This window comes from Aquila chrysaetos, chromosome 13 (genome assembly GCF_900496995.4).
Source record: "Aquila chrysaetos chrysaetos chromosome 13, bAquChr1.4, whole genome shotgun sequence".
Lineage (NCBI taxonomy): Eukaryota > Metazoa > Chordata > Aves > Accipitriformes > Accipitridae > Aquila > Aquila chrysaetos.
In genome coordinates, this window is record NC_044016.1 from 29,619,944 (window position 1) to 29,645,217 (window position 25,274).

Genomic DNA, 25,274 nt, shown 5'->3' on the forward strand with positions numbered 1-25,274 from the left:
GTGGATTTAGAAGAAAAAAATCTGGAACTTGGAAGGCATTTTCCCCACCAGTTTATAACAGGAAATAAATGGTTTATACATGAACTACTTGACAGTATCCCTTTAATTTTTTCATATTATATAATCCCCAAATGATGAGGCATTCATGATGGAACAGACCCACTAGATCATCTAATCCATCCTACAGCCACAAGCACGACTGCCATTTATAACATATTTCCCAGTGATTAGTTCATCTGCTTTCAAACATCTGTAAGCTTCTTTCCCTTAGGAAACTATTTCATAGCTCTGCAAGATCTGTTTATACTATTACAGCATAACATCATGTCACTTTATTACAGTACTGTAACATGTCACAGTAATATGATGGGATGACAAAATATAGCCCATGAAACAAACCCATTGTTGGAGACAAGCAGAAGCACATAGCAGTGTGGACAACAGCTAGCAGCTTGCCATGTGATATGTATGTCAGCTAAATGAGAAGCATCTTTGCACTGCACCCAGAAAGGAGCACCTTGCTATTCTGCTCTCTTCTTTTGACTTTTAATGAATGGTATTTGTTATCGGCACACTGTAAGCACTCTTGGAACGTTGTCTGTCTTCTCTCCAGAAGAAAATAATTATTTGAAAAGAGAAAAAATAATTTAATTAAGAGGAAATCAACATCAACACGCCAAGCATGGCAGCTTCTACAGGACATGCTAGTGGTGGGAAAGTTTTCAAGGACATCATCTACCTGTTTAACTGTACATGAGACTACTGTAATTTGTCTGCCAAGAATAAGTGAGTAAAGTATACTGCTGATCTGGTTGATCTCTTTCCTGAAGGTCATGAATATTTCTGAGCACTTGATCTTTAACAACCATCCTCTGTTGAAAGCATAACTGTTCACTGCACCATTGTGTTACATTCTCAACAATAGTGCCCCACTCAGCACACAAAACTCTTCAGTCAATTTGAATGCATTGGACCCAACAAAATATTTAGATCTTTAAAGCAGAAGCACCCAAGACTGCAAAACCCTGACGAAGTGGCTTTCCAACTCCAAACATGATCAGCTTCATAGGCACTTAAGCTTTTTACTTTTAAATTCTCCAGGTTCTTCTTTGCATGCTCATAATTGTCTTTGTCTTGGTAAGGAAGAACAGTTCAATACTGATCATATACCTAAGCCCCATCAAGATTTAGAGCAGAAACATTTGGCTAAGTCTCTTTCAGAGAACAACCTGGTAGTCAAAATCTGAGCCTGATTCACACTGACTGCTTAAACTATCTCTGAAAATCTAACTGAGGGCTACCATTTTATTTTAAAACTCAGCAGATCTAAGTGATAGTGATAACTTCTTTATATAACAACTTGTCCTTGGCCATCAAAATGGATTTAGATACCTAATTCCTATTTGTCCAGTCAGATATCTTTGAGGATATAGGTGTCAATTTTTAAAACACTTGTGAAAAATGGGTAATGGACAGTTCAGTAATTACAAGACTAAGGGGTTCAAAACTATACCCCTATCTTCCACGAGTTTTCTCACACAAGACTATAAATTGTAACAAGTGAGCGCAGATTTAATTTGCATGTTGAGCTTTGTCATCTAGCAAGCGGGGCATTTATTAGGAAAGGAATCTAGGGGAAACCTGAGTTCCAAGGTTGGCCCTCAGGGCAGTTATTTTGAGTCAGTATACAAAATACAGAGAGCTGTTCAGGGAGTAGATCACAGAGTCCTCCTCTTTCTTGGTGAGCCTCAAAAATGTCTCTTCACAGGGCCACAACATTTTAGATTCAACAGTAAGGTCAGTCTCTTTCCCTGGGTACAGCGCTGAGAACATAAGACAGACTTCATGATTCTTCTGATGTTAAGTTGAAGTGTTTAATTTTAGGTTACATCCCATACTAGATTTGTCTAATCAATCTTTTTATTTTACTTTTTTAAACCAAAGTTGTGGCCTGGGGCAACTCCACTGCCTTTTGGGAACCATAATAAAACTAATGATTTATTACTATCACATTACCTCTTCAAAAGCAGAACCTTCTATATCAGCAGGCACATCAAAACATAAACAAAGACAGTGTATAAACATAGTGTGTAGATGTAAAGGAGAAACTTTTTTCATTGCCACCCACTCCCACTACATCTTTTGCTTATTATTCCCAACCCAGTAACACTGGAAAAGTCTTTGACAGCATCATTTAATTGCCTTTCTTACTTAATACCTCACTAATTCAGAAAACATATAATTTAACTGCAAATTCACTCCAATAAATATGGCAAAATTATTTGTGTTTTTTTCAAAGATATACAGATACAGAGGGTAGGTTAAATTGTCTTCAAGATCTAAGAAACTTTATTCACTACACATGAGTTGTGGGTTTAAATTTTCCCACTGCTAGTTAGAAACATGGTTAGCTAAGAGATGCATTTGATTCCAGAAACTTCTTAACTTTGTCTTAACCAATAAGTTCTGCTGCAAAACTAAATTTAATTTTGCATATGTCAGGGTTCTATCAAAGCTTAACTATTTCCCAACTTTCATTCATTTCAAATCTCCTGATTGGCAAGGCCCTGTAATGAAAATGTTTGGCTTCTGGGAGAATACAAAAATTTAGGAGACATGGTATTAATTATTGATTGAGTGCATTCTTTATTATATCAGAAATATTTCTTTTGAGCATCTAGAGACATAGAGACCCTTATTCTAGAAATGAATTGTGCACTGCCTCCATAAACACAGGGTTGAAATAGTGGGTTCATAGGGAATTAATCTGCTCCCCCTACCTGACAACAGAGAATCATCACTTCCAACACTTCTCATAATTAATATTCTATCAGAAATGTTAACAGCACTTCAAAGGGCCACCTTCCCTTACTCAAAGATGCAGTATTAGGGGAAAATTTAATCCTGTTGTAAGCAGGGGAGTTGCGCCAACACTGAATTATCGTCAGTGTTTATCTAGTAGGGGATATTACATACATTCCGGTGTGCAAACACAAAAATTAGCTCATTGTCTGCCTAGACCAAAATACAGAACATAGATTTCCTAAATAGTTTACAAAATACCAAAGTGAGAGCTTTATAGTAAGATACTATAATGGACAATGCTGAAATGCTATGCAGCATATATTTTGTCACATAAATGTACTTTGTCAGTATGTGATGAGGTGAATTTAAGTGCCTAACATAATATATATATCAAACCAGATTTATTTTTTTTATATACAAAAGCTTTGCAAATAGAATGAGTTTTGGTCTTGTAGAAAAACAAAATTTGAGATGTGCTGAACTGAAATGTATAACTTGAATTTTGTCAAAAACAAAACCACTGTTTGTAGGCAGGAAAGTTTATGCACCTACAAAACAGCTGTCTCATTTTTGCAAAAATAATGATCTTTTATGCCCAGCGCAAAACCATGAAAACTCTTTTTTTTTTCCCCAAGGGGTGAATTTTCCTAAATTTTCACTGTGATATGCTACCACATGTTTATTAACAGAAGTGAAGACACCTTTCTCTATAAAAAATTCACAAATAATCACAAAAAGAATAGAAAATATGACTCCTAAGGGAAAATTAATATAGTAGCTGTCTTGAAAAATAATCAATTAGGCTCATTGTACACCTGATTGATTTTTTTTTTCAAAAAGAAAACAAAGACCCTGAGTTTTGCTGTTAACAATCCACCATGCTTAATTTTTACTCCCCTCCCTTATAACACATTGTGATACCTACCACGTAGCATTCCTATTCACTGAAACAAAACCACTGAAGTAGGACAGGAACTTGGACACTGACTTAACTATTCTCAGTTAAACATGGCCTCTTCCAGAAATACAACATATCGCAAATACAATATAGCAAAGTGATTACTAGAAGTTTATATTCTGATTTTCCTGGATAAACAAAATTATTCAATTACCAGGACTGCAAACATTTAAATGATTCCCCTACTGAAAGTCAATGTTTACATTTCCTAAAATACTAGAGCATATGAGCTTCCTGCATGCAATTTTCTCACCCTGAGATCTAGATAGCATACAAGAATATACCACCAATTTTTTAATACCACTTGTAAAAGAACAGTCTCATACTGCTAAAAGATTTAACAGGATTGCTTTAATGATGTATTTTTGCTTTCTTTGACTGACAGACTCGTATTCATTAGCTGATTCTTCCTTCCTTTGTATCCCCATTATTCCCATTTAACTGTGAAATATCTCAATAGATAAGTGCTTTTTCAAGTGACTGAAATTAGCACTTACCTGCTGGATACCGTACGTCCAGCCTTGCCTTATACGGTCCCTTGCCCACACATTGTGAGCATTCTCTGCTAGTTTATCCACCATAGCTTCTTGAGAAGGGGTCAGTTTGATAAAACTGAGATCCATGGGAGCAGGCTTATATCCACTTAACAACTGGTAGCTGTCAAAAAACACAGAACTTGCAGTTACTTTTCAGTAAGAAAAAATAAATAGAAACCGCATAGGAAAGAAGTGACATGTATGCAATATAGCTATATAAATAATCTGCCTTTGAACATAAAGAATAATAATGCATTGACATTTGTTTTTGTTTCAAGCTAATTGCGTCTCAATGGGATGAAGTAGCTGGTAATGAAAGCTACCCAAAATGGTGTGAACTAAAAATGTTTTTAAAGTATTTTAGTAATTTCATGTTTAAAGTAGTAGATGAAGATGTTGTTTATCTAAATACTTACATGAATACTATTATTACCACCTCTGCGCACTTCACAATACTTATTGAATTCTATCTATCTCCTACTGAAGCAAGAAAATAAATTCTTCTTACTACATATAGGGATGTGAGAGACAGAGCAGGTCAAATGGCTTACTCAAGATCACCTATGAAGTCCATCTAATAAAAGTTTGTCTTTATAATACTTCATACTTTAACTATCTTTCAAATCATAGGAGCAAACGTTTAAAATTTAAGCATGACTTCAGAACAGAGACACGGCTTCCTCACTATTTTTAGCACTCCTAAGAACAAAGTGTTTACCTTTATGAAGTTGTTCCCATTGAATTAATTACAGTCATCTCTCATTTTACTTACCACCAAACCTTCTTCAATAAAGGAGGTAATGCATATGGTGATGGATGCAGCACATCAGGACTTAATAAATTTACAATGAAAACCTATGACACTACGCGGCACCATCACGGTGGCGGATGTTGCCTTCCTGTACCTCAGCTGATGAAGGAATGTGCAGGGGAAGGGGTGCAGGAAGAGAAAAGCGGGGGGGCCGGACAGACAGGGGCTGTACTGGGTGTCTGTGCCCAGGTGCTGGGGGGGGGGGGGGGGGCTGCAGGGCGGCCTCTGTGAGGAGAGGCCGGGGCTGCCCCGTGCCGGACACGGCCTGCTCCAAAAGGGACCTGCCACTGGCCAAAGCTGAGCCCCTCAACCATGCTGGTGGTCCCTCTGGGAAGACATTTTTAAGAAAGGGCAAACAGCTGGCTGCACAGGAAGAAAAAAGTGTGAAAAACAGGCTGGCAGACAGCAAGGCCAGGGGCGGGCAGGCGGAGGTGCTCCAAGTGCCAGAGCTAGTGCTTCCCTGTGGCCCCAGGAGAGACCGGGCCGGAGCTGGTGGATGTGCCCTAAATATCCCCGAGTGTTTCTCCTTGAGCATACTGACAAAACAAAGCACTATTTTGGTCATAACAAAAGAGGTCTGTGGAAAATAAACAACAACATTCTCTCACTGGAATTATATGCACTGGGGTGTTTAAAGAATGGCTAGTTTAAATAATTGTCTAATTATTTTCTAAACAACTTTGTAATTTCTTGTATTTTCTCTATTTGGACTGACAGAGAGAAATCCAGAAAAAGAAGCAGTATTTATCCCCGTTTACATTCTAAAATATTCAAATACTTTACAAATCTTAATTAATTCTCTTCTGTGATAACTATTCTAAAGCCCATTTAAACAAATTATTGGTTGAAAACAATAATTGAAAACAAGCAAACATTTAAGGAGGATTATCATCTATAAACATCAGGTTGGACCTTGCTTCAAAATTACCACATTAAAAAAAAATGTTCAAGCCTGAAAACAATTCAAGAACATCAATCCAAAATCAACCATTCATATAGTCACCAATCGGCGAATTTCTATTACAGAATTAAGCAAGCAGTTGGCAGTTGTGCTGCTATCTCCCACATGCTAGCTAACTGCCCTCATGGTTACTTCTCCTCAGGCAGCTGTGAAGTCGCTTCAGTGAGATGAGGAAAACCAGAAAGTAATGGAAACAGTGAATCATACAGAATTAACATGTTTGTCAGGCTGGCAATTACTGCATTCTTTCCAGTCACACTCCCCTGCACAAGTGTTACGTTGTGCATATAAAAGCTATTTCAATGTAAGAGCAGGGTCAAAGAACCAGAGGCCTCAAAGGATCCTCGTAATTTTGTCACAGAGGATGTGTATACCTTATTTCAGGATGCAAATGAATACTCATCAAGGATAAGTATCAATGGATACTAAGGAAAATAACAAAAGCATGTTGTGTGTACAAATTCATGTTGGAGAATTGTCTTTAGCTGCAGACTGATGTTACTAGTTGAACCAGGTAGCTAAAATCCCAGCTCCTGCCTGGTCATCTGCTCATCAGTATCTTACCAGTCTTATCTTGCTCAGTATCTCTGCTGGCCTTATATTAACAATTTTTTTTAAGAAGTAGATAAATTTAACTGCTTCAGCAGCACATTATTGCTACCATATTGATCTGCCATCGATTTACAACAAACATTACAGAATTTTTATTTGTGCCACCACCTAAAGTTACACAAAGAGTGGTAGATATGTTTCCAAGTGATCTTAGTCCATACTCTGCTCTCTTGATTACAGATTTTCAGTAGTCTACATAAGCTGTTTTACAAGAGAAAATTAAACATACCAAAATATTTTTTTTAAAACTTTTTTATTTTCATTTTCATTCTGACAGTTCTTTTTTCCATTCCCATTTCATTTAGAATTTTTTTTAAACCCATAGAAACACTAAATATTTAGAATTTATTAAAATAAAGACTTTGAATATTTCAGGGAGTTATTTCAAAATAAAAGGTTATTGAAGCATGCTTTATTCAAAAACCTAAAGTAAAGTTATACCAGGAAAAAACTTCCTAATGGAAAGAGGATTTCTATCAGCAAAAGTTGTGTTTGCAGTACACTTTAGCTAGTTGTTCAAAATGGTCCAAAAAAGCTCTTTTGTGGAGTAGTGCTGTATTAGAAAAGACACATTTCTGGCACAAATGTCAGTTAAAAATGTGATTTTCCTCAACTTGTAACCAGTATGGTTGTCATGCCAAAATTCTGTAGGACTGACACAAATATAAACTTCTTAGCATTTTACAATCTTCATTGTTACAACAGGATGGCAGAAAAGAAAAAAAGCAAAGGGTTAAGAAGACAGACAACAATATACAAAGTAAGGTGGAAAAATTTCTTAGAAAGTAGAGCAGATGAGCTCCCATCAAAAATTTAGCTTTTCACACACTACCTCCTGTAACCTTTTGTTATGGTTAATTCTAGTCTAACTGTGAAACAGCAACCCTTCTTCTCTCCAGGACTGTATCCCACGAAAAATGTGATCCAGCCTTATAGCTGCACAACTGTAACTAGATCATGAAATCTTTGCTCCATTTTTGCTCAACAAACATTTGATGCTATTGAGAATGTAACCACATATTTTTTTTCTTTCCTTTTTACTCATTTTTTCTATCCATTGTGTCGTGGTTTAACCCCAGCCAGCAACTAAGCACCACACAGCCACTCACTCACTGCCCCCCCACCCAGTGGGATGGGGGAGGGAGAAAATCAGGAAAAGAAGTAAAACTTGTGGGTTGAGATAAGAACGGCTTAATAGAACAGAAAAGAAGAAACTAATAATGATAATGATAACACTAATAAAATGACAACAGTAATAATAAAAGGATTGGAATGTACAAATGATGCGCAGTGCAATTGCTCACCACGCACCGATCGACACCCAGCTAGTCCCCAAGCGGTGATCCCCCCGCCCCCACTCCCCCCAGTTTATATACTAGACATGACGTCACATGGTGTAGAATACCCCCTTTGGCCAGTTTGGGTCAGCTGTCCTGGTTGTGTCCCCTCCCAGCTTCTTGTGCCCCTCCAGCCTTCTTGCTGGCTGGGCATGAGAAGCTGAAAAATCCTTGACTTTAGACTAAACACTACTTAGCAACAACTGAAAACATCAGTGTTATCAACATTCTTGCATACTGAACTCAAAACATAGCACTGCACCAGCTACTAGGAAGATAATTAACTCTATCCCAGCTGAAACCAGGACACATTGTATGTGAGGTATCAAAATTCTGACTTGGTATGTATGGTAGGACCTCAGGTTTCTAAAATTATGACTGTTAATGATATTAAAACGAATCAGCATTATCACTCTTCTTAAATTAGGAAGTATAATTTCTTCAGACTTGAGATTTAGCTGCCGTTTTTCAAACCATCAAATCTAATTCACTTGAACAATCTTGCAAATGCATATACATTTCTGCCCAGGAAATTCAGAACAAAAATACAGAAGGCCCTAAATATCTCTTCCTTTTAGTCTTATATGTAGTTATTTTGGGATACCAACACTGAAGAACAGTTTGGGGGAATTTAAACTAGTCCCTTGCTTTTATTCTCATTCATTTTTGTGAAGTGACCACATCAGGAATTCTGAAACTGTGATATCAATGGTATGTAAATCAGTGCAGTGTGGTATATATCAAAGACTTAAGGGTCCAGGTTCTTACAGCTACCTTGTAGTAAAGTGTTACCCAGAAGCCTGCAGCAATCTTGCCGGACCGGGCCATGTGCTTTTGGCTCACAAAAGGAAAAAGGAAGGCATGCTTTAGTTAAACATGGGCTTGGGTTTATTATACTGGCCTTAGGGACACAGTGTAGGGAATACGAAGGTATGAGTCAGTCAAAGGCTACTGTGAATAATGGAGATATCCAATAGCAGAGGAACATCTGTTTCTGCACAGAGCACATCCCTGCAAAGAGCTATGAGTTGCTACTAGTGGCAGCAACTTAGCAACTAGCATTTACCATTGCTCTTTGTCATAACCAAGAAAACTAAATTACTAATCTAAATTTAGGAATAACAGGACACACGGAAGCTCTCTCATACTGAAACTGTGACCTTTACCTTTCTGGTTTTATACACATTATAAACCCTCTTTATCCCATGGGCTCAAATGTATGTTGGGCTGTAGGGCTGTCATATGCTAATCACCAAGTACAGTTCCATTACTTTCAACTATGTTAAAGTTCCCAAATTCTTCACTCCCAAACTGGGGGGTGGATTGGTGCTAAGGAAGAAGCCAGGGCACCTTGGCTGGGCCATGATAGCTGTTTTCAGAGCTGTGGTAGTAGACACCACTATACCATACCAGCCTGAGCCAGGTCCTACCAATGCTGTTGCCAATCAATCACTCAGGAAAAAAAGTCAGGCAGCTATCTATACCAGTTGTCTCCACTTCGAGTCACTAGATGGCCATTCTAGGACTTTCAAAAGGGATACCTTTAAATATTTGCAGCAGAGCAAAATATATTGACACGTTTGCTGTAAAAATTCTTTATCGAGTTTCTGCAGCACACTCCAAAGAACTATGTAACAATGAATGCCAGGCATTTCAATGAATCACAGAAAACCTAAACTTTCTCTAAACATCAGGTCATAAACATCTAAAAGAAAAGGTGTGGATGTAGGTATGTGTAAATTTCTGAAAATTTGTATGCATACATGCATGCCTAAGTACCAATAAAACCAGCGATATAAATATCAAATGGTTAAAATACAGTTCACTTAACTCACACTGCCTAACAAAAAGATGCATTTGAATTTCAACTTACTTCTTTGGAAGTTTCATTTTTTTCACTTTTTCTTCAGCATGTTCATCAGCAATTCCAACATGGCAGCCTAATGCCAGCAGGGTTCTAGGACACAGAAATCAGAGATAAGTTACTGCCAATGTTTCTATATTCAGAGTTGCTGCTGTGTATATAAATGGCAGTATACAACAAATGAGACCTGTGGAAATGACAACAATATAATATGGAAAGATCAACACCAGCTTTTTTGTATATGTAATAAGCTTTCTGATAGTGTTAAGAAAATGCCACAAGATGTTCCTAAAAATTTTAGTAAAGATAATGCGTGGACTACCACAAAATGGAACTATCGCAGTCTATTTCATCTATATGAGGCATCAGTTGAAAGATTCCCTACCCTTGAAATATATACTTCTGCTTTATATACTTATACAGACTACTTATTCATACTGCTTTATATCAGAATCTTTTTATGTTATGTTATTTACTTCAAAGCTGATGAAAGAAGAAAAGGCAGGAAACATCACTTGTTATCCTTAGAATGCGTCATCTTTACAAAGAGAGGCTGTTATCCAGAGATTTTAATTGGATCTGGATTTTGTTAGGACATGCTACTGAAGAGAGGACAGACAGCAGAATGCATGATAAGCATTAGGCCAAAGCTGTCATCTTAATGCTCGGTATGGATGTTGCATGTTAATCCACTTCAGAGAAAAGCATTCAGGCTAGACACAGTGTCTTGTGTACCCCAAGGCTTCTGCCACACAGCCACTGACCCAGGCACCCCCTTCTGGCCTGACTCTGCAAGATGCAGCTCATTTCAGAAAACAAACACTCTCTACATAACCTTACAACAGGGTCGACAGTATTAATAGGGTTTTTGATTACTTCAGACCTCTTCCTTACAATCATAGTACCCGGCAGTATAAATCTTAAGTCTCATTTGTCTCCAGGATTTGATCTGCAACTCATTAATTATTTGTCCCTGCATTTATGTTCAATACTGCGTTATCAAGTCTTAGTTTCTTTAGCCTAAGTGCATTACTAAAATACTGACATTGAAATGAAAAGAAATCCTGGACAAAAGTCAGAGACCGCTTTTGGAGTCAGAGCAGAAGTTTCTCAAAATCTGAGGGTGACACCCATATCTTTGATTGAAACTGATTACACAGAAGAAATCACAAGTATAAACCTTGGACTCCATTCTCAATCTTCCCAACATGGAAGAAAGCTGAAAAACAAGGTTTTTATTTGTTCTTGTTGCTAGTTAAAAAAATATTTTCCAGCCTTCCTTTAACTTTATTTACTGCTCTTGAACTGACTGGGGAAAAAAAGAGCATAAATATTGCTCTCGCAGTATTTCTTTTGGCAGATGAATCGTATGTTTCAAGGAGATTCTTACAGCATGTTTTTAGTGCTAGCTACATGAAGTAAATCCTACTGTTATGGTCTGTGAACCCTGATTTAAAATTAGACAGTAAAATCAGATACAAGGAAATCAACATGCAGTGGCCACCTCCTGCAAAACATACTATCTGCTAGGAATACTCCATGCAGCTAAATTTCAATTGACATAAATCATACATGATTCCTATGCAGCTATCACCAGCATAAGTAAGAGAACATATCTAACAGTGGAAAGCAGTACAAAAGAGCTAACCCCAGGTAACCCTAAAATTTTCTTGTAATGTAAGACAGGAATTTGAACCCTACATTATCTCCGCCCAGACACAGCAAATTCAGAGAGCCACAGGAGGATAAAAAGGCATACCATACCACTAGAACCTGAAAGATCCCTAAAGCACTTCAAAACAAAACAAGAAAACTGGAGCTGGCTGAATGCAGCCCTTGGCATAATATTGATATATGTAATTATCACACACAACTGAGTAAATAAGTAGAAACGGGAAAGTCAGTCACAAAATAGTAAGCATAAAAAAAAAAATACAAGATCAAACTACAAAACACATATAAGAACATGCAGAAACAGTATGAGCAAGCATATTTTAATCCCATGACATTTTCAGAGGTAACTCATTCCTGAATCTTGACATTTCATATAGTATATCATTTTTATAGTTCATAAAAGTACTCAGTCATACTGAAAAATATACAGAGATCCCAATATATTGAAAAGAAATGTTATGTCAGATAACATGACTCAGAACTTCCTTGTTTTCTGCCTCTCTCATCTAGTAAAGCTGGCAGCAAAACTGGCAACTAACCAACAAAAAAAACCAATTACAGTAAGAGTTATTCTTGATGTCTTGCAACTTCTTCAAGTAAGCAGTACGGAGTTTGATGCATATTGTAAAGAATACAGCATACAGCTGACTAGAGGAAGTTTTATAAGAACATTTTCTTCCCCTCTTCCCCATTCTCCCCCATTGAGGTCAACTGCTAGTAGACTAGAAACATCTAGTAAAGAAATAGTCAAAGTAGCTTACAATTCAGGTCATTCCAGTATGGATCATCTAGAATGGATTAGTGCACTAAGTTTTCCACCTTTGCAAGCTTGCAGAAATGAACTGAGCAAGACACTCATATTCTAGTGCCTGAACAATAGATGTCTACGTGATAAATATAACACAATACTGCAATATTAGAACTGTATACTTCAGAAGACAAGGACTAATACAAGAATGTAATACAGACTGAGCTCAGTAAGCACACAAATTTTGAAATCCATAGAAAGAATGAATGCTTTATGTTTTGGATACTATCCATTTAATGAAAAGGCTCTCTCTAAAGTAATAAAATTACTAAAATAAAAGTAATCTATAATTTATATGTTTATAAAATCAAATTATTTTTTGTTTTGTCAGAGTTAGATTTAGAAAAGCATTGGGTCCTGAACTAGTAATCATGTAAAGACTACTAAAATTTGTTTAGATATTTAGTGAAATAGGAGCGTGCATGTAATTCTGAGAGCATGAATTTTGTGATGCCCAAGTCATATTACATAGATTATTCTAGCAAAAGATCCAACTGTAGAGAAAGTTAATAACATCATCTTTTATAGTTTCATAAAATGGGAAGGAAGAAGCTATTCTGAATTCTTAGCACATTGCTGTGTTCACAGGGGTCTCAAAAGCTTTTCTTGAAATTCTAGTATCTAGGTGAAGACAAATATGAACTTATTTTCTTGCCTCCAGTGGGGTTCCATTTATCTCCAAATGCTTTATCTCTAAATAATGCCAAAATATCCCTACAGAAACTGTTTAACATGAAGGGTCATAAATATGTTTTTCATAGAGTAATTTCCTTACTGTGGGAATGGTGGATCAGTAAATAGCAGAGAGAAGCTGACTAGAGAAGGAAACTATGAGAAATTCTACAAGGAGTGTTCTACCTAGCTTTCTACTATGAGGACATAAAGTCCTTATGAGTGTAAATGCTATATTTCATTATCAGTTTCCATGGCAAATTTTTTAATAAGAGTACAAATACTCCCAGAAAAGTAGTATCACATGCAGATAGTCATCTTTTGTTAACACTTTGAACAGGAAAAAGCAACTATATTTTAACAAGGAAAAAAAAAAAAAAGAATAGATTTCAATCGATTGCAAATAGGAGTGACTGGAGAACCGCATACACTGCTGGGCATTTATCAGTTTGAGAAATATTTTAACATGTTGATTATATGCGATGCTACATATGAAAGAAATTAATTACACTAATAGATTTTCAATGCATTTGCAGCAAAGTAAGAACTCACACCTGCTTGATTGACAAAGCTGAGATGAGGAATTGTTTCTTTGTGAGCCAGATAACCAGATTACTTGAATAAACCCATTAACATCCCACTGAAATTTTCTAGCATTCCAACTGGAGAGCTTCCATGACATTCACACATCTAACTGCTCATCCACAAAAGGAAGGAATGCCTACTACTGTTTTGTGGCAATATGCACAGATGACACAGAAATAGCAGCAAGAGGTCCGGAAGCAAAGGTCATCATTAGTCACATCCAAAAAAATATCTATTGATTGTCGAAGGGTGCTTTATCAATGAAGAAAATTAAAAGAAATTAAACTCAATTGAATTAAACCAAATAAGAAGTGATTTTTTTCAAAGCATGGACCTATTTCTTTCCTCCAAACTAAATGAAAACTGCCTGAGTTGTGATTTCATAATCAGCATTACCACAATAATTCTAAAATTCCATAGATATTAAAAAGACTATCAAAGCCATTTTCAATACCAAATACATCGTTCATTAATGTATCTCACTCCCTCATATTCATATTATTACCCTCACCTACACGTCAAATTGCAATTCACATGTCAAATTATAATTCTGGAAACTCTCACTTCCTTAGGAAACTCTCACTTGGGCTTCAAAAGTTCTAGCAACTTACTTCAGTGTTTCAAGTGACATTTGCAAGTTATAATTTCTTTCCTGCTCCGGCAATTTTGAGAACTCCACTAAACATGGGTGTTGTCTTTTGTTGTCATCTCTAACCTGAAAAGACAGTAAAGAAATAAGTTTAATGTGTCTTAAAAACTAGAAGAAATTTAAAACAGTCCAAAACACAAAGTACTTAAAGCTGATCCTGTCAGAATTACTCAAACTGAACAACACTTCAAAACAGCAAGTATTCTGTATTCTCAGTGCATGATCATTCTGTTCCAGTAAGGCAGAATTTGCATTTGCAAATAAACTTCAGATTTGCAGATCTCAAGTGGAATAAATGCTAATTTGTACATTTCATTATACAGATGTTCACAACAAATATGCAAAGTTCAAGAATAGTGCAATCTATGTTATGTTTTGACATACAGCCATAACATAACAACTCATTTCAGCACCATGTGTGAAAAATTATACATCCAGTTTGTATAAATATGTTGATATGAATAGTCCTGAAGTCCTTACCTGACGAAAGTAACGATATAAAGGATAAATCTACCCTACCTCTTAATTCCAAAAATGTTTGTTTCTTAGTTATGTCCAGTAGTATATAAGCAGAATGCAACTGTTCAGCAGGCACAAATGAGTGGAACATTAATTTACTTTTACTGTAGTGACAGCAGAGTCATGAAGGCTATAATTTACAAAATCCTACATTTTATAAACTTAAAAACTTTATCAAAAACATTTTTAAACTGCACTACTTCTATACAGTTTTAGTCTAATACTGGCCATAACACTGGCCATAACTAGGAAGGGCTGGCATAACTGAACAGTCTGTTGCTCTCAGGTTTGCATCTTTATCATGCTACAGCTCAGTCAACAAAATCTACAAAGATTATGTCTTGCTAGTAGGCTTGATAAAAAAACATTAGTTTGCAAATATTAGCTAAAAGATGCCAGTGATAGTGTTAAGATTTGCTCAGTCGAGACTACATTTTTATCCATATCTTAAAATACTTTTGTGTCCATCTTTCATGGACCATAAGCTTACCTTTTATACTAATCTTTAAAGCTGTAACATGAAAGTTATTGAAATATAACATTATTAACAACTTTTGATGAACCAGGTAATTCTGCTGGAAAATGGAATGTTAACAGTCGAAGTTAAGAAGCCTAATTGTTGCACTTTTTCCAAATTGATCTTTACTCATTTGGTGAATATAGGATAGCTTTTAAATTATTTTGGCTGAAAAAAGACCAAGGCAGGAATTCTCAGTGAAGTGGTACCATTGAACTGGGTGTAATCTGTTCTCAACAGCTTGATCTGTTGTTCATATACAGAATCAGATTTGATGTTTAAGAAAGATAAGAAAGTCAGTAGCATATAAACTGGCATGAAATTTCTGACTTTCAGAAAAATAATCTATCACACATAAACTGATTCCTTGCCTTGCATATTGCATCAAATAAAAGAGCTTTTCTTTGGATATTTTAAAGTAAATGTCTTAAAATGAAAAAGCTCTAGCATCATGGCAATAAATCCATACACAGTATCTAAGATTACACTTAAATAAAATCCTAATATTGGGACATAAACTTTGTGTGTTAGAGCAGGGGAAGGAAAAAGTCATCTGCAAACCGTAAGCTATTTATAAAGTTTCTCTAATTTCAAGTCCTGAGTGTTAATTATACATGAGTACCCACAGAGTGAATATGAACATGGATCACTGATAGCTGAAATTTATTTTTTATTTATCATCTTCTATTTTTCTCAGTTCTGTGTTTTTCTGTAACAGTATCTAAACTGTACACTACTACTCAATCTAGTTTGTTTAATCTCATGAAAAAAACTCACATTTCTCTATAACATGTTTGAGTAACCTATTTTTGCATTTTGATCTAAGCACATAATAATTATCAAATTGAACAGCAGTCACTTGTTTATGTTTTGGACTGAAAAATATTTACAATCTCCAGGGGATATTTATCGTCATTTGATGGGATTAATGTTCTTTGGACAGGCAATACAAGCAATTAAACTGTCAAGCTACTTGATCAAAATCATTAGCAGCTAAAATGAGAAACAACTTTTAGCAGACACTGAAAATCTTTATTTGCAGATTTCTTTCTAAGACCTATGGTAATCTGCATTAATAAAGATTCAGTATAGGCTCCAATAAGAAGGACTACTTTAGATCTGTGTACAGCTAATTTAAACCTTGGATGTCAGGTGTTTTCCTCAGAATTCTGATGTTAATTTAATTTCCCCTAGTAACACTCTTTTCACTGTACAGCTACATTATATAATACTCTATTATATATTCAACATATTTTGTAGGTTACCTTCCTGCCCCCTCCCCTTTTTTTTGGAGCACAATATAAAAATCTATTGCCTTGCAAATACATTATGTAAGTGGCAGAACTCTTGACACCTATCCATTCTTAATTTTTGTGGCTGGTTTTAAGTGTACAGCAAAGTTTAACAGAAACAAAGATATGCAGATGCATCTGATGATTTCAAGTTGGACACCTAAATACCACTTCATATTCAGACTTACAATGAAGCCAGTTAACAAAAGTCCTTAATTTTGCTACATTAGCTTGTTATTTTACTTTGTTACATGTATAAAATGCAGTAGTAATATCACATGCAATATTGGGTATCACTTTGGTGATACTACACACAGATCTCATGAAACAGGTATGTAGGAGGGAATATAAAATGCAATCTACAGCAGATTTTTTTTTTTTAATAATCTGGAAAGACATTTAAATCTACAGATTCTCTGTCATTTAGCCTTTAAACTTTTTGACTTGATGAAAAAACACCACTAGCTACCACATATAATGCATCTTGCTCTGAATTAAGAAGACCAAATCTAAGATTAAAGGACTCATATGTGTGTATCTAAACCTGCTAATTTCTGTTTCATGCCTTCCCTCAGTACTCAGTAACTGCAGCGCATCAATTCAGATAACTAGAATTGGCAACAGTGGCTTAAACTAATGAAATCATCTGTGAGAAACCAATATGATAAAGAGTCAGCCTCCAGAAGATGATCAGCATATACTTTGCCACACCCAATCATAGAACACTAAAGCTAGAGAGAGAAAGCTGAATAACTTAAAAGATTTAGCACCTGGTTTCATTCTGAATATAACTACAACATTTATCGCTGCTTAACTTGATACTTACTGTGTATTGTTTAAATTAAAATAGAGTTCAACTGTACAATTAGATTCTCAATGGTAAGTAATGGTACACTAAAAGTTCCTGCAGATTGCTTCACAGCTGGTATGATTATACCACAATTAAAATGTTTTGACACATTAATTTAACTGGGGTTTTGTGTTTGATTTGGTGGGGAAAGCAACAACAACAACAAAAACAGCTAGAGATCTTCTCTGTTAATCGAATTCTTTTAAGTAACTGCCGTATGCTACACCAAATATAATACCTATGCCCAGTTACATTAAACCTGTAATCTGAACTTCTCAGAAGACAAAATCTTTTTAGTTACGAAAACAGAATACATAAATGTTTCTAAACATGCACACGTTTTTACATTTTCATCTACTATCTACTGTATGTTTCTATATACTCTTCACAGCTATAGTTCTTCATAAACAAGTCCAAATAACTAGCTTGTACTAGCTTTTTCATGACTGATTTAAAAAAAAAAAAAAAACAAAACTAAATCAACAAAATAGACTGCCTTTTGTATCAAAGCCAGAAGCCACATATTTTTTTATCTGTCATACTCCATTAAAAGTAGGAAAGAGATAAGAAAATAGCTATGTGGAGCACCTAATAGAGACTGAAGAAGCAGAGAGAAGGAAGGAGAAAAGCAGATTTAATGGAATTTCCTATAAGCAATACTTATTTTTCATTAAAAGTAAGTTTGGGACTTCTGAAAGCGTTATGTCAGTCAGTACATGTGAAGAGAAACAAGAATAACTGCTTTTATTGGCTTACTCCACCAGGCAGCTAAACTTCTTGCCCCAAGAAGGTAAAAAACCCACTATGTGCTTTCTGTTCTGACAATTAGACTGGCTGAAAATTTCAGCATCAAACAGCTTTAATACCAGAATTTTGGTTCAGAAATACACAAGCACTGTTGCTTTGGTGGAAAGAGTCTAAAACCCTACTAATTTTGGAAGGATGGAAAAAAATGTAGTCCCATTAGCACATTGAACCAATGTGCTGAATAATACCACATAATTAACAGAAAATTAAGTTGGAAGGTACATACTGGTCCATACTGCCAGCCAAGTTCAATCTTATTCATAACCCAAAGTTCATGGATGTTCTCTGCTAATTTTTCTCTAATCCTTTCCAAGTGGGGAGGCAAAACAATCTAAAGAGAGAAGAGACAAAGGCTATTACAAATAAGTTGCTTGACAGCGCCACCCAAGCTTTCATAACAGACAAACTTTGTACAAACCAGATCTCTCAACTAAACCTAAACTATCATTCAGTTCTTACTGACTAAAGTGAGCAAGAATTCTTAGATTAACAGAAATACTTTAGCCCATGCACTTACAAGTTCCAGAGTTTGACCAGCAAGGGAAAACAGCTTTAAATCCAATACCTCCAAATGGCACAGAATACATTGCTGGCAGCTGGCTAGAAACTACTCAAAACCAATAGTATTTCTCAGCTTAAAAAATGCTAAAAATCTCAACAACCAAGGTAATGTTGTGAAAAACACTTCAGACAAATATAATCATTTGAGAACTGAATCCCATTAAAAAAAAAAAAATTAGATGATGATGACAAGTGACAAGTGAAATCAGGACAGCACATCACTCTACCTCCAAAATTTGCAATCAAGTCTGCTTTGCCTCAAAAACCGGAGACCTCACATACACAGTACTGTGAATCATGATAATGTTATCCTAATTTTTGGTGTTACAGAACAGTAATTACATGACACATTTAGAATGCTGTATTTAGCGCATAATGGCTACAAACTAGCAGATTTGTTCTTTTTTACGTGTTCTTTTTTCAGGAACGAGTTCCTAAATAAGGTAAAATCTGAGCACAAAGTATACAAAAATTTATATCATCTCAAACTCTGGTCAAATGTAAAACGAACTCTCATTATCTGTGATCAGAGATGGAGCTCTCTAGTATCAAAGAATTCCTGGTCTTTGCAACTATGTAAAAATAAAATGAAAACTGTAACTTCAATGTATGCCATTTACTGCCCACAGTGAGTCAAATGCCACTCTCAGTAACCTGCAAGTCCAGTAAAGAATTAGAGCTGAAGCTGGTCTAAAAGTCTTATCGTAATACAAAGTCTTCAGTAATTGTAATTAAACAGTAATAAAAATGTCTAGTAACAAAACAAGAAGTTCAAATATTCCTTTTTGCCTACTCTAATATTAAGGGTAAAACATTCTTTATTACAGTGTTTGTGAACTCAAATATATGAAATTTCTAGTGAGCGCTATAAGGACTTTACGCACCATTTATCAGCTTCTCACAATGGAACATACCAACCAAATCCCAAGAAAATACAAGTTTGAGACAAGCTGCAAATTCAACCAAATGTGAAATAACATAGGCCTATAATATGTGTATTTAAAAACGAAAATGCAATCTTTCAGTTTTCATACCTGGCTAGTATCTACAGGAACTGGAGTGAAAGCTGCTTGTGACAGAGAGACAGTGGGACCCAGTAGGTCTCTTGTATAGCTACGATCCTGCTTGTACTCTCGGCTATGCTCCACTTTCAGCTTCTCTTTCGGTAGTACAGCTTCAAAGCAAGGGGCATATCCAGGTGGAGGAAGGAACTTGAACTCTCCATGGCGACCTCCAAGTAAGAAACGTACTCTGTAAACAACAGAGTTACTTTAGATAACTGAGTCACCTCTGGTGTCAAACCTAATCCGTTTGTAAGCCTAACAACTGTTGAACATTATTTTTTAAAAAAGAAAAAAAAATAAAATCAATGTTGCAGCTTCTTTGCATTATTTACAGTTCAACTTTCTCTAACTACTGCTAGAGTTTATGAAGTAGGAGGTGCAAAAAACATGGGGAAAAGTAAACAATTCTTTCTTTTAGTTAATTTCCGCTTCCATAAAAGTATTCTAAATCATGAGACCAAAAGAGAAGACAGAAAGAGAGAGAGAATAATCAGTTTACTTAGCACGCCTATGCAGTAAGCAGCAGCCTTTCAAGTCTCAGAAGGCAGAGATTATAACCCAGAGTAATCAACCAACCACCTCTGAACTCTCTCCATTGAGGAGCTCTCCACCATCTCTCATTTGAGAAATGAGCCTGAAAACTCCATGCAATATGGTTCTTTCTTTTCTCCCACACAACACTAAATCCTTAGGGGACAATACAAAAATCCCCTGTATTTTCTTCCCTAAAACTTATACTTGTCATGTTAGTAGAAACCTAGGGGAAAGCATTCTTTCATTCATTAACAAAATGGTGAATTGGTCAAGGGTTTTTGTTACTGAAAAATTTAATGAATGAGGTGATCATGAAGTAGCAATGACATAATACTGAAAAATCTTCCCAGAACATTGCCATCCAGAAGGAATCAAAAAACACTCAAAAAACTACCCTTACAACAGAATCATTTTGTCTCTTTTCTATTTACTGAGTATCTTGCAAGATTTTTGTCAATGCTATACTGGAACACTCTCCAAAAACACACTCAGCACACAAATACTATCTGTCAAATATTTCTCTCATGACAGAGATAAAGCATTCAGGCTTACACTTTTGCATTTCATGGCATGCACGTCTATAGTTTTACCACATTGTATCTCCTGTATTATCCAAGGCAAAGTCTAAAAAGTGCATTTTGCATCTGGAATGAGAGGCTGGTATGCCCACTGCGTGATAGCTCTTGGCTTCTGTAGTATTCACCACAGTCTTTGAATGATCCTTCACAGTGCATTGCTCTGTTTCCAGCAGAAATCAGCTTTCAGCCTTTACCTTTGCCAGTCCTGCTAAAGTTGGTCCCACCACTGGAACACCACACCATCTTTTTTAATACTATAGTCTCAAACTATTCAATACATGGAAGCAGAAGTCTAGCACCTGAATTGTGACTTGAAATTTTATAGAATGGTTTTTATAGAAAACCAGTACAACAACCAGAATACAGATTGACTGAATTCATATCAACTCATCCTGCTGAAAAGAAAGCGTACCACCACCATTTCTTAAGGTAAATGCAGATAATGCATCTTCAAATAATAGTTACTACCTCATAACAAGTGAGTTAGGGCAAATATATTTTTAATATGATGTTTTTCTTCCCATATAGGTCCCATATAGGTCCATATATGCTGTCCTGGAGTGAATGTGTAGCAATGTGTCAGCTAAGAAATGATAATGAAGCTGTTTCTAAGATCGATCTGCAAACCACCTGAATACACTGGTGTGCTGAAAAACAACAGATGCACTATCTCTTCAGGACTCCTTTATAGCTCTCACTATCCAAGAACTGGAACTGTGCCAAAGAAGCAGATGTCAGAAAGGGAAATGAGAGCAAAGTCAGCTAGGGAAATATTCAGCATATGCATATATAGAGGAAAAAAAAAAAAAGACTGAGGAAAAAAAAAAAAAACAACTACACAAGATGCTAACTTTATTCCTGCAGAGAAGCTGACAACTGGGAAGAAGAGGCCATCTATGTTGAAATTCTCAAACATTCCTTGAACTGGCTGACCATTTATCCGGAAAGAGATGCTGGGGGCACTCAGGTCCAAACAGCAGCTAATAACATCATCAGTTCTTAACAGATGTTGGTTGGGAGAATTTACTGTTCGCGCTACACAACCTATGTAAGTAAAGGAGACACATTTAGCAAAACTTCTGAAAATTGTACAGGTTTTCACAGCAGTCTAAGAAAAGAGAAAGAAAACATAGCAATGGAGCAAGAACACGTTAATACACAAATATCTAACCTGTAACATCCAAGACCTGATTTTAAGCTTGCAATATAGTGAATAGAAGCATATAATCAAATCTACAAACCTATTTTAATCATAAATAATACAATTAAATTACATTTAATGTAAGCGAAAATAATTACTGATACGCATATAAAAAGTCAAATCCAAGAAAACTAAATTTTATTCCTCACAGTAGTAGAAGTGCAAATTGGAAAACAACCATTAGTATCCAATATGAAACCTACTATACTTCACTAAAGATTGCTTCGATACTCAAGATAAGGACAAATATCTTTCTTCAATTTTTTTAGGAAAAGTAAGGTACTTCCTGTTATTGTGTTCTGGTTTTGGCTGGGATAGAGTTACTTTTCTTTCTAGTAGCTGGTATAGTGTTATGTTTTGGATCCAGTATGAGAAGAATGTTGATAACACACTGATGTTTTCAGCTGTTGCTAAGTAGCATTTAGACTAAGTCAAGGATTTTTCAGCTCCTCATGCCCAGCTAGCAAGAAGGCTGGAGGGGCACAAGAAGTTGGGAAGGGACACAGCCAGGACAGCTGACCCAAACTGGCCAAAGGGGTATTCCATACCGTGTGACATCGTGCCCAGTATATAAATTGGGGGGAGTTGGCCTGGGGGGGAATTGCTGCTCGGGAACTGACTGGGCATCGGTCGGTCAGTTGTGAGCAATTGCATTGTGCATCACTTGTTTTGTATATTCCAATTCTTTTATTATTATTATTATTGTCATGTTTTAATTATTATTATTAACATTATTATTTTCTTCCTTTCTATCCTATTAAACTGTCTTTATCTCAACTCATGGGTTTTATTTTTTTTATTTCCTGCTCTCTCCCCGCATCCCACTGGGGAGGCTGCGTGGTGCTTAGTTGCTCGCTGGGGTTAAACCACGACATTAAGGGCCACATTATTGTACCCTTGCAAACTTGTGTAAGATGATACTACTCAGTTTCATAATCAAACTGCAAACCAGCATTTTTCTGGCACATAGAAAGACAGCATCAATTTTGAGGCATATATATTCAGTAATATATGTATTTTTCTTTAATAAGTTTTGTATGAATTCTAAAGCATCTAAATGATCATTATCTCTTGCATCAAATTACATTTACATAAGCACACCTGCTTCCCAAGAGAAACAACGTATAGAACACAGAAATAGAAAATGACTGTTTCTGAAATTTACAGCCATTTACAACAGAAAATTTATGGAAAAGCAGAAAAGTTGTATGAAAATATACTAGACATGTTTTCCAAAAATAACATATGCAATGTCTGCAAGAGATAACCCACAATGCATATTAAGAACAGAGCACTAACTTTTTAACTATGCTGTCCAACTTTTGTAAACGTCAAGGACTTAACTAAAAGCACTATATTTCCAAGAAGATCAAGATTGCATTTGTTTTTAACAGCAGCAAAAATAATAATAGAAAAATCTCAATAATTCTTCTGCAGATAAATTTTCATAGACACACCACAACCACCACCCCAAGGAAAAATAAAAAACAATACTTCTGATACCCCAGATATGGAAAATGACTTCCTGATACTGCCACATAATCTGCAGACTGTAGGACAGATGCTCTTGTGCAATCTGCCCCTCTTGATAAGGCAGTCAGCAGTATAGTTGGGGGAAAAAAAAAAGTTTTCAGACGCTCTTGCTGCTTCCCTACACCCTTTCAAGACAGGATGTCCTTAGCTCGGTTGCTGTAAGAATAGTCAGTTCCATGAGCAAAGACAGGGGAATGACATGGAGCAATCCTAAGGGCCCCTCACAAATTAAGAAATCTATAGGAAACACTGCTGAGAAACAGAGTAGCAGGTCACAGCGTAAAGAACGGCTTGCACAGAAACTACCTTCTACCAGCTCTACATCCCCAAACTCACAGAGCACAGTAGAGAATAGCAGAGAAAAACATCACAACAGCTGAGAGTTGGTTTCAAATAAATCACACAAAGGGGCAATTATTTAATGGCAGAGATAACTACACTCTAAGAGTTATTGATGAAGAGTGGATACTTCATCTCCTTAAGGCATACTACTTGAAACTAGATGCTTTTTTAGATATTAAAATTTAGCCAGATATAGGTTATTGGGATCAATGCAACGCTGATTGTTAACAGAAATACGTACCGGTCTTTGATGAACACATAGTCAGATCAAGTGATCTAAGTGCCTTTTCTGGCCTTAGGCTTTAAAAATCTGTGAGTTCCACTTCTCCATATTAGAGAAGTAATTGTAGGACTAAAAAAACAAATATAAATTAAATGTGATTCTGGTAAAGGCTTGGTCCAGAACAGAAACTCAAGGATAGAAATTATTGTTGCTATTCATTAATGGATTCAATGCTTCATGCTCAGAAGATTATTTTTAAAATGTCATTGGAGAGATTTACCAAGATGCAGCCTGGAATTGTGGAAGAAAAAGAAAGGCCATGATTTTCAACACTCAACTACTTAAAGTCCTTCCAAGTTTGAGAGGTATGTGTTACATGAGAATGTCAATGAAGACAGAAATCTTTTCAAATTCACCAGCTACATCCACAACAGAGATTAATATACAAAAATTGCATATACAAAGGTGATATGACTTCTTTGGCTGGGCTGGATTATTGACTTGAGAACCACAAACAATTGTTCATTTATTCTTTTGTGACATTTCTGATTAAAATGTTTCCAGTGGGTAGAAAAATCATTTTGATTTTCAGTAATCTTTTGTTTCCTCCCTAAAAGCGACCCTAGCTACAGAAGTTATTTCAGTTGGCCCATTATTTCCTGGTTCTTCTGTAATAATACTTGATCTGACAAACTCAGTTATGACACAGCTTTTAATGACACCATTAATTATGCATCATTGTTCCCACGTAATTCTCACTATACTTGAGAGGCAAAGTGGCAGCTACTTTCCTAAGATGCCACTCCAGTCAATATGTTATTACTTAATAATACAATTCATTGCTATTTTGATTGGAAAATTCTTTTGACATGTAAAACTGTATTCTTTTCCAAGTACCAAGCCACAATGCCTCAAAACTTCAAAGACCTTGTATGATACATATAGCTGACTCACTAAAATGTCTCTCTTGTCTGCTAAGGA

General features: G+C 36.0%; 1 protein-coding gene across 9 annotated transcripts in view; it reads right to left on the minus strand.

Moving 5' to 3' along the window:
* RYR2 (ryanodine receptor 2) overlaps nt 1-25,274 on the minus strand; it is a 456,533-nt gene that overhangs the window by 186,517 nt on the left and 244,742 nt on the right. For all 9 annotated transcript variants that reach the window (XM_030034940.1, XM_041128385.1, XM_041128384.1 and 6 more), the window contains 6 exons: nt 21,846-22,038; nt 19,853-20,069; nt 18,484-18,588; nt 14,235-14,338; nt 9,894-9,977; nt 4,261-4,420 (listed from right to left, as the gene is read on the minus strand). In XM_030034940.1, the coding sequence (XP_029890800.1) occupies nt 4,261-4,420; nt 9,894-9,977; nt 14,235-14,338; nt 18,484-18,588; nt 19,853-20,069; nt 21,846-22,038 (863 nt within the window). The remainder of the gene's footprint in view (nt 1-4,260; nt 4,421-9,893; nt 9,978-14,234; nt 14,339-18,483; nt 18,589-19,852; nt 20,070-21,845; nt 22,039-25,274) is intronic.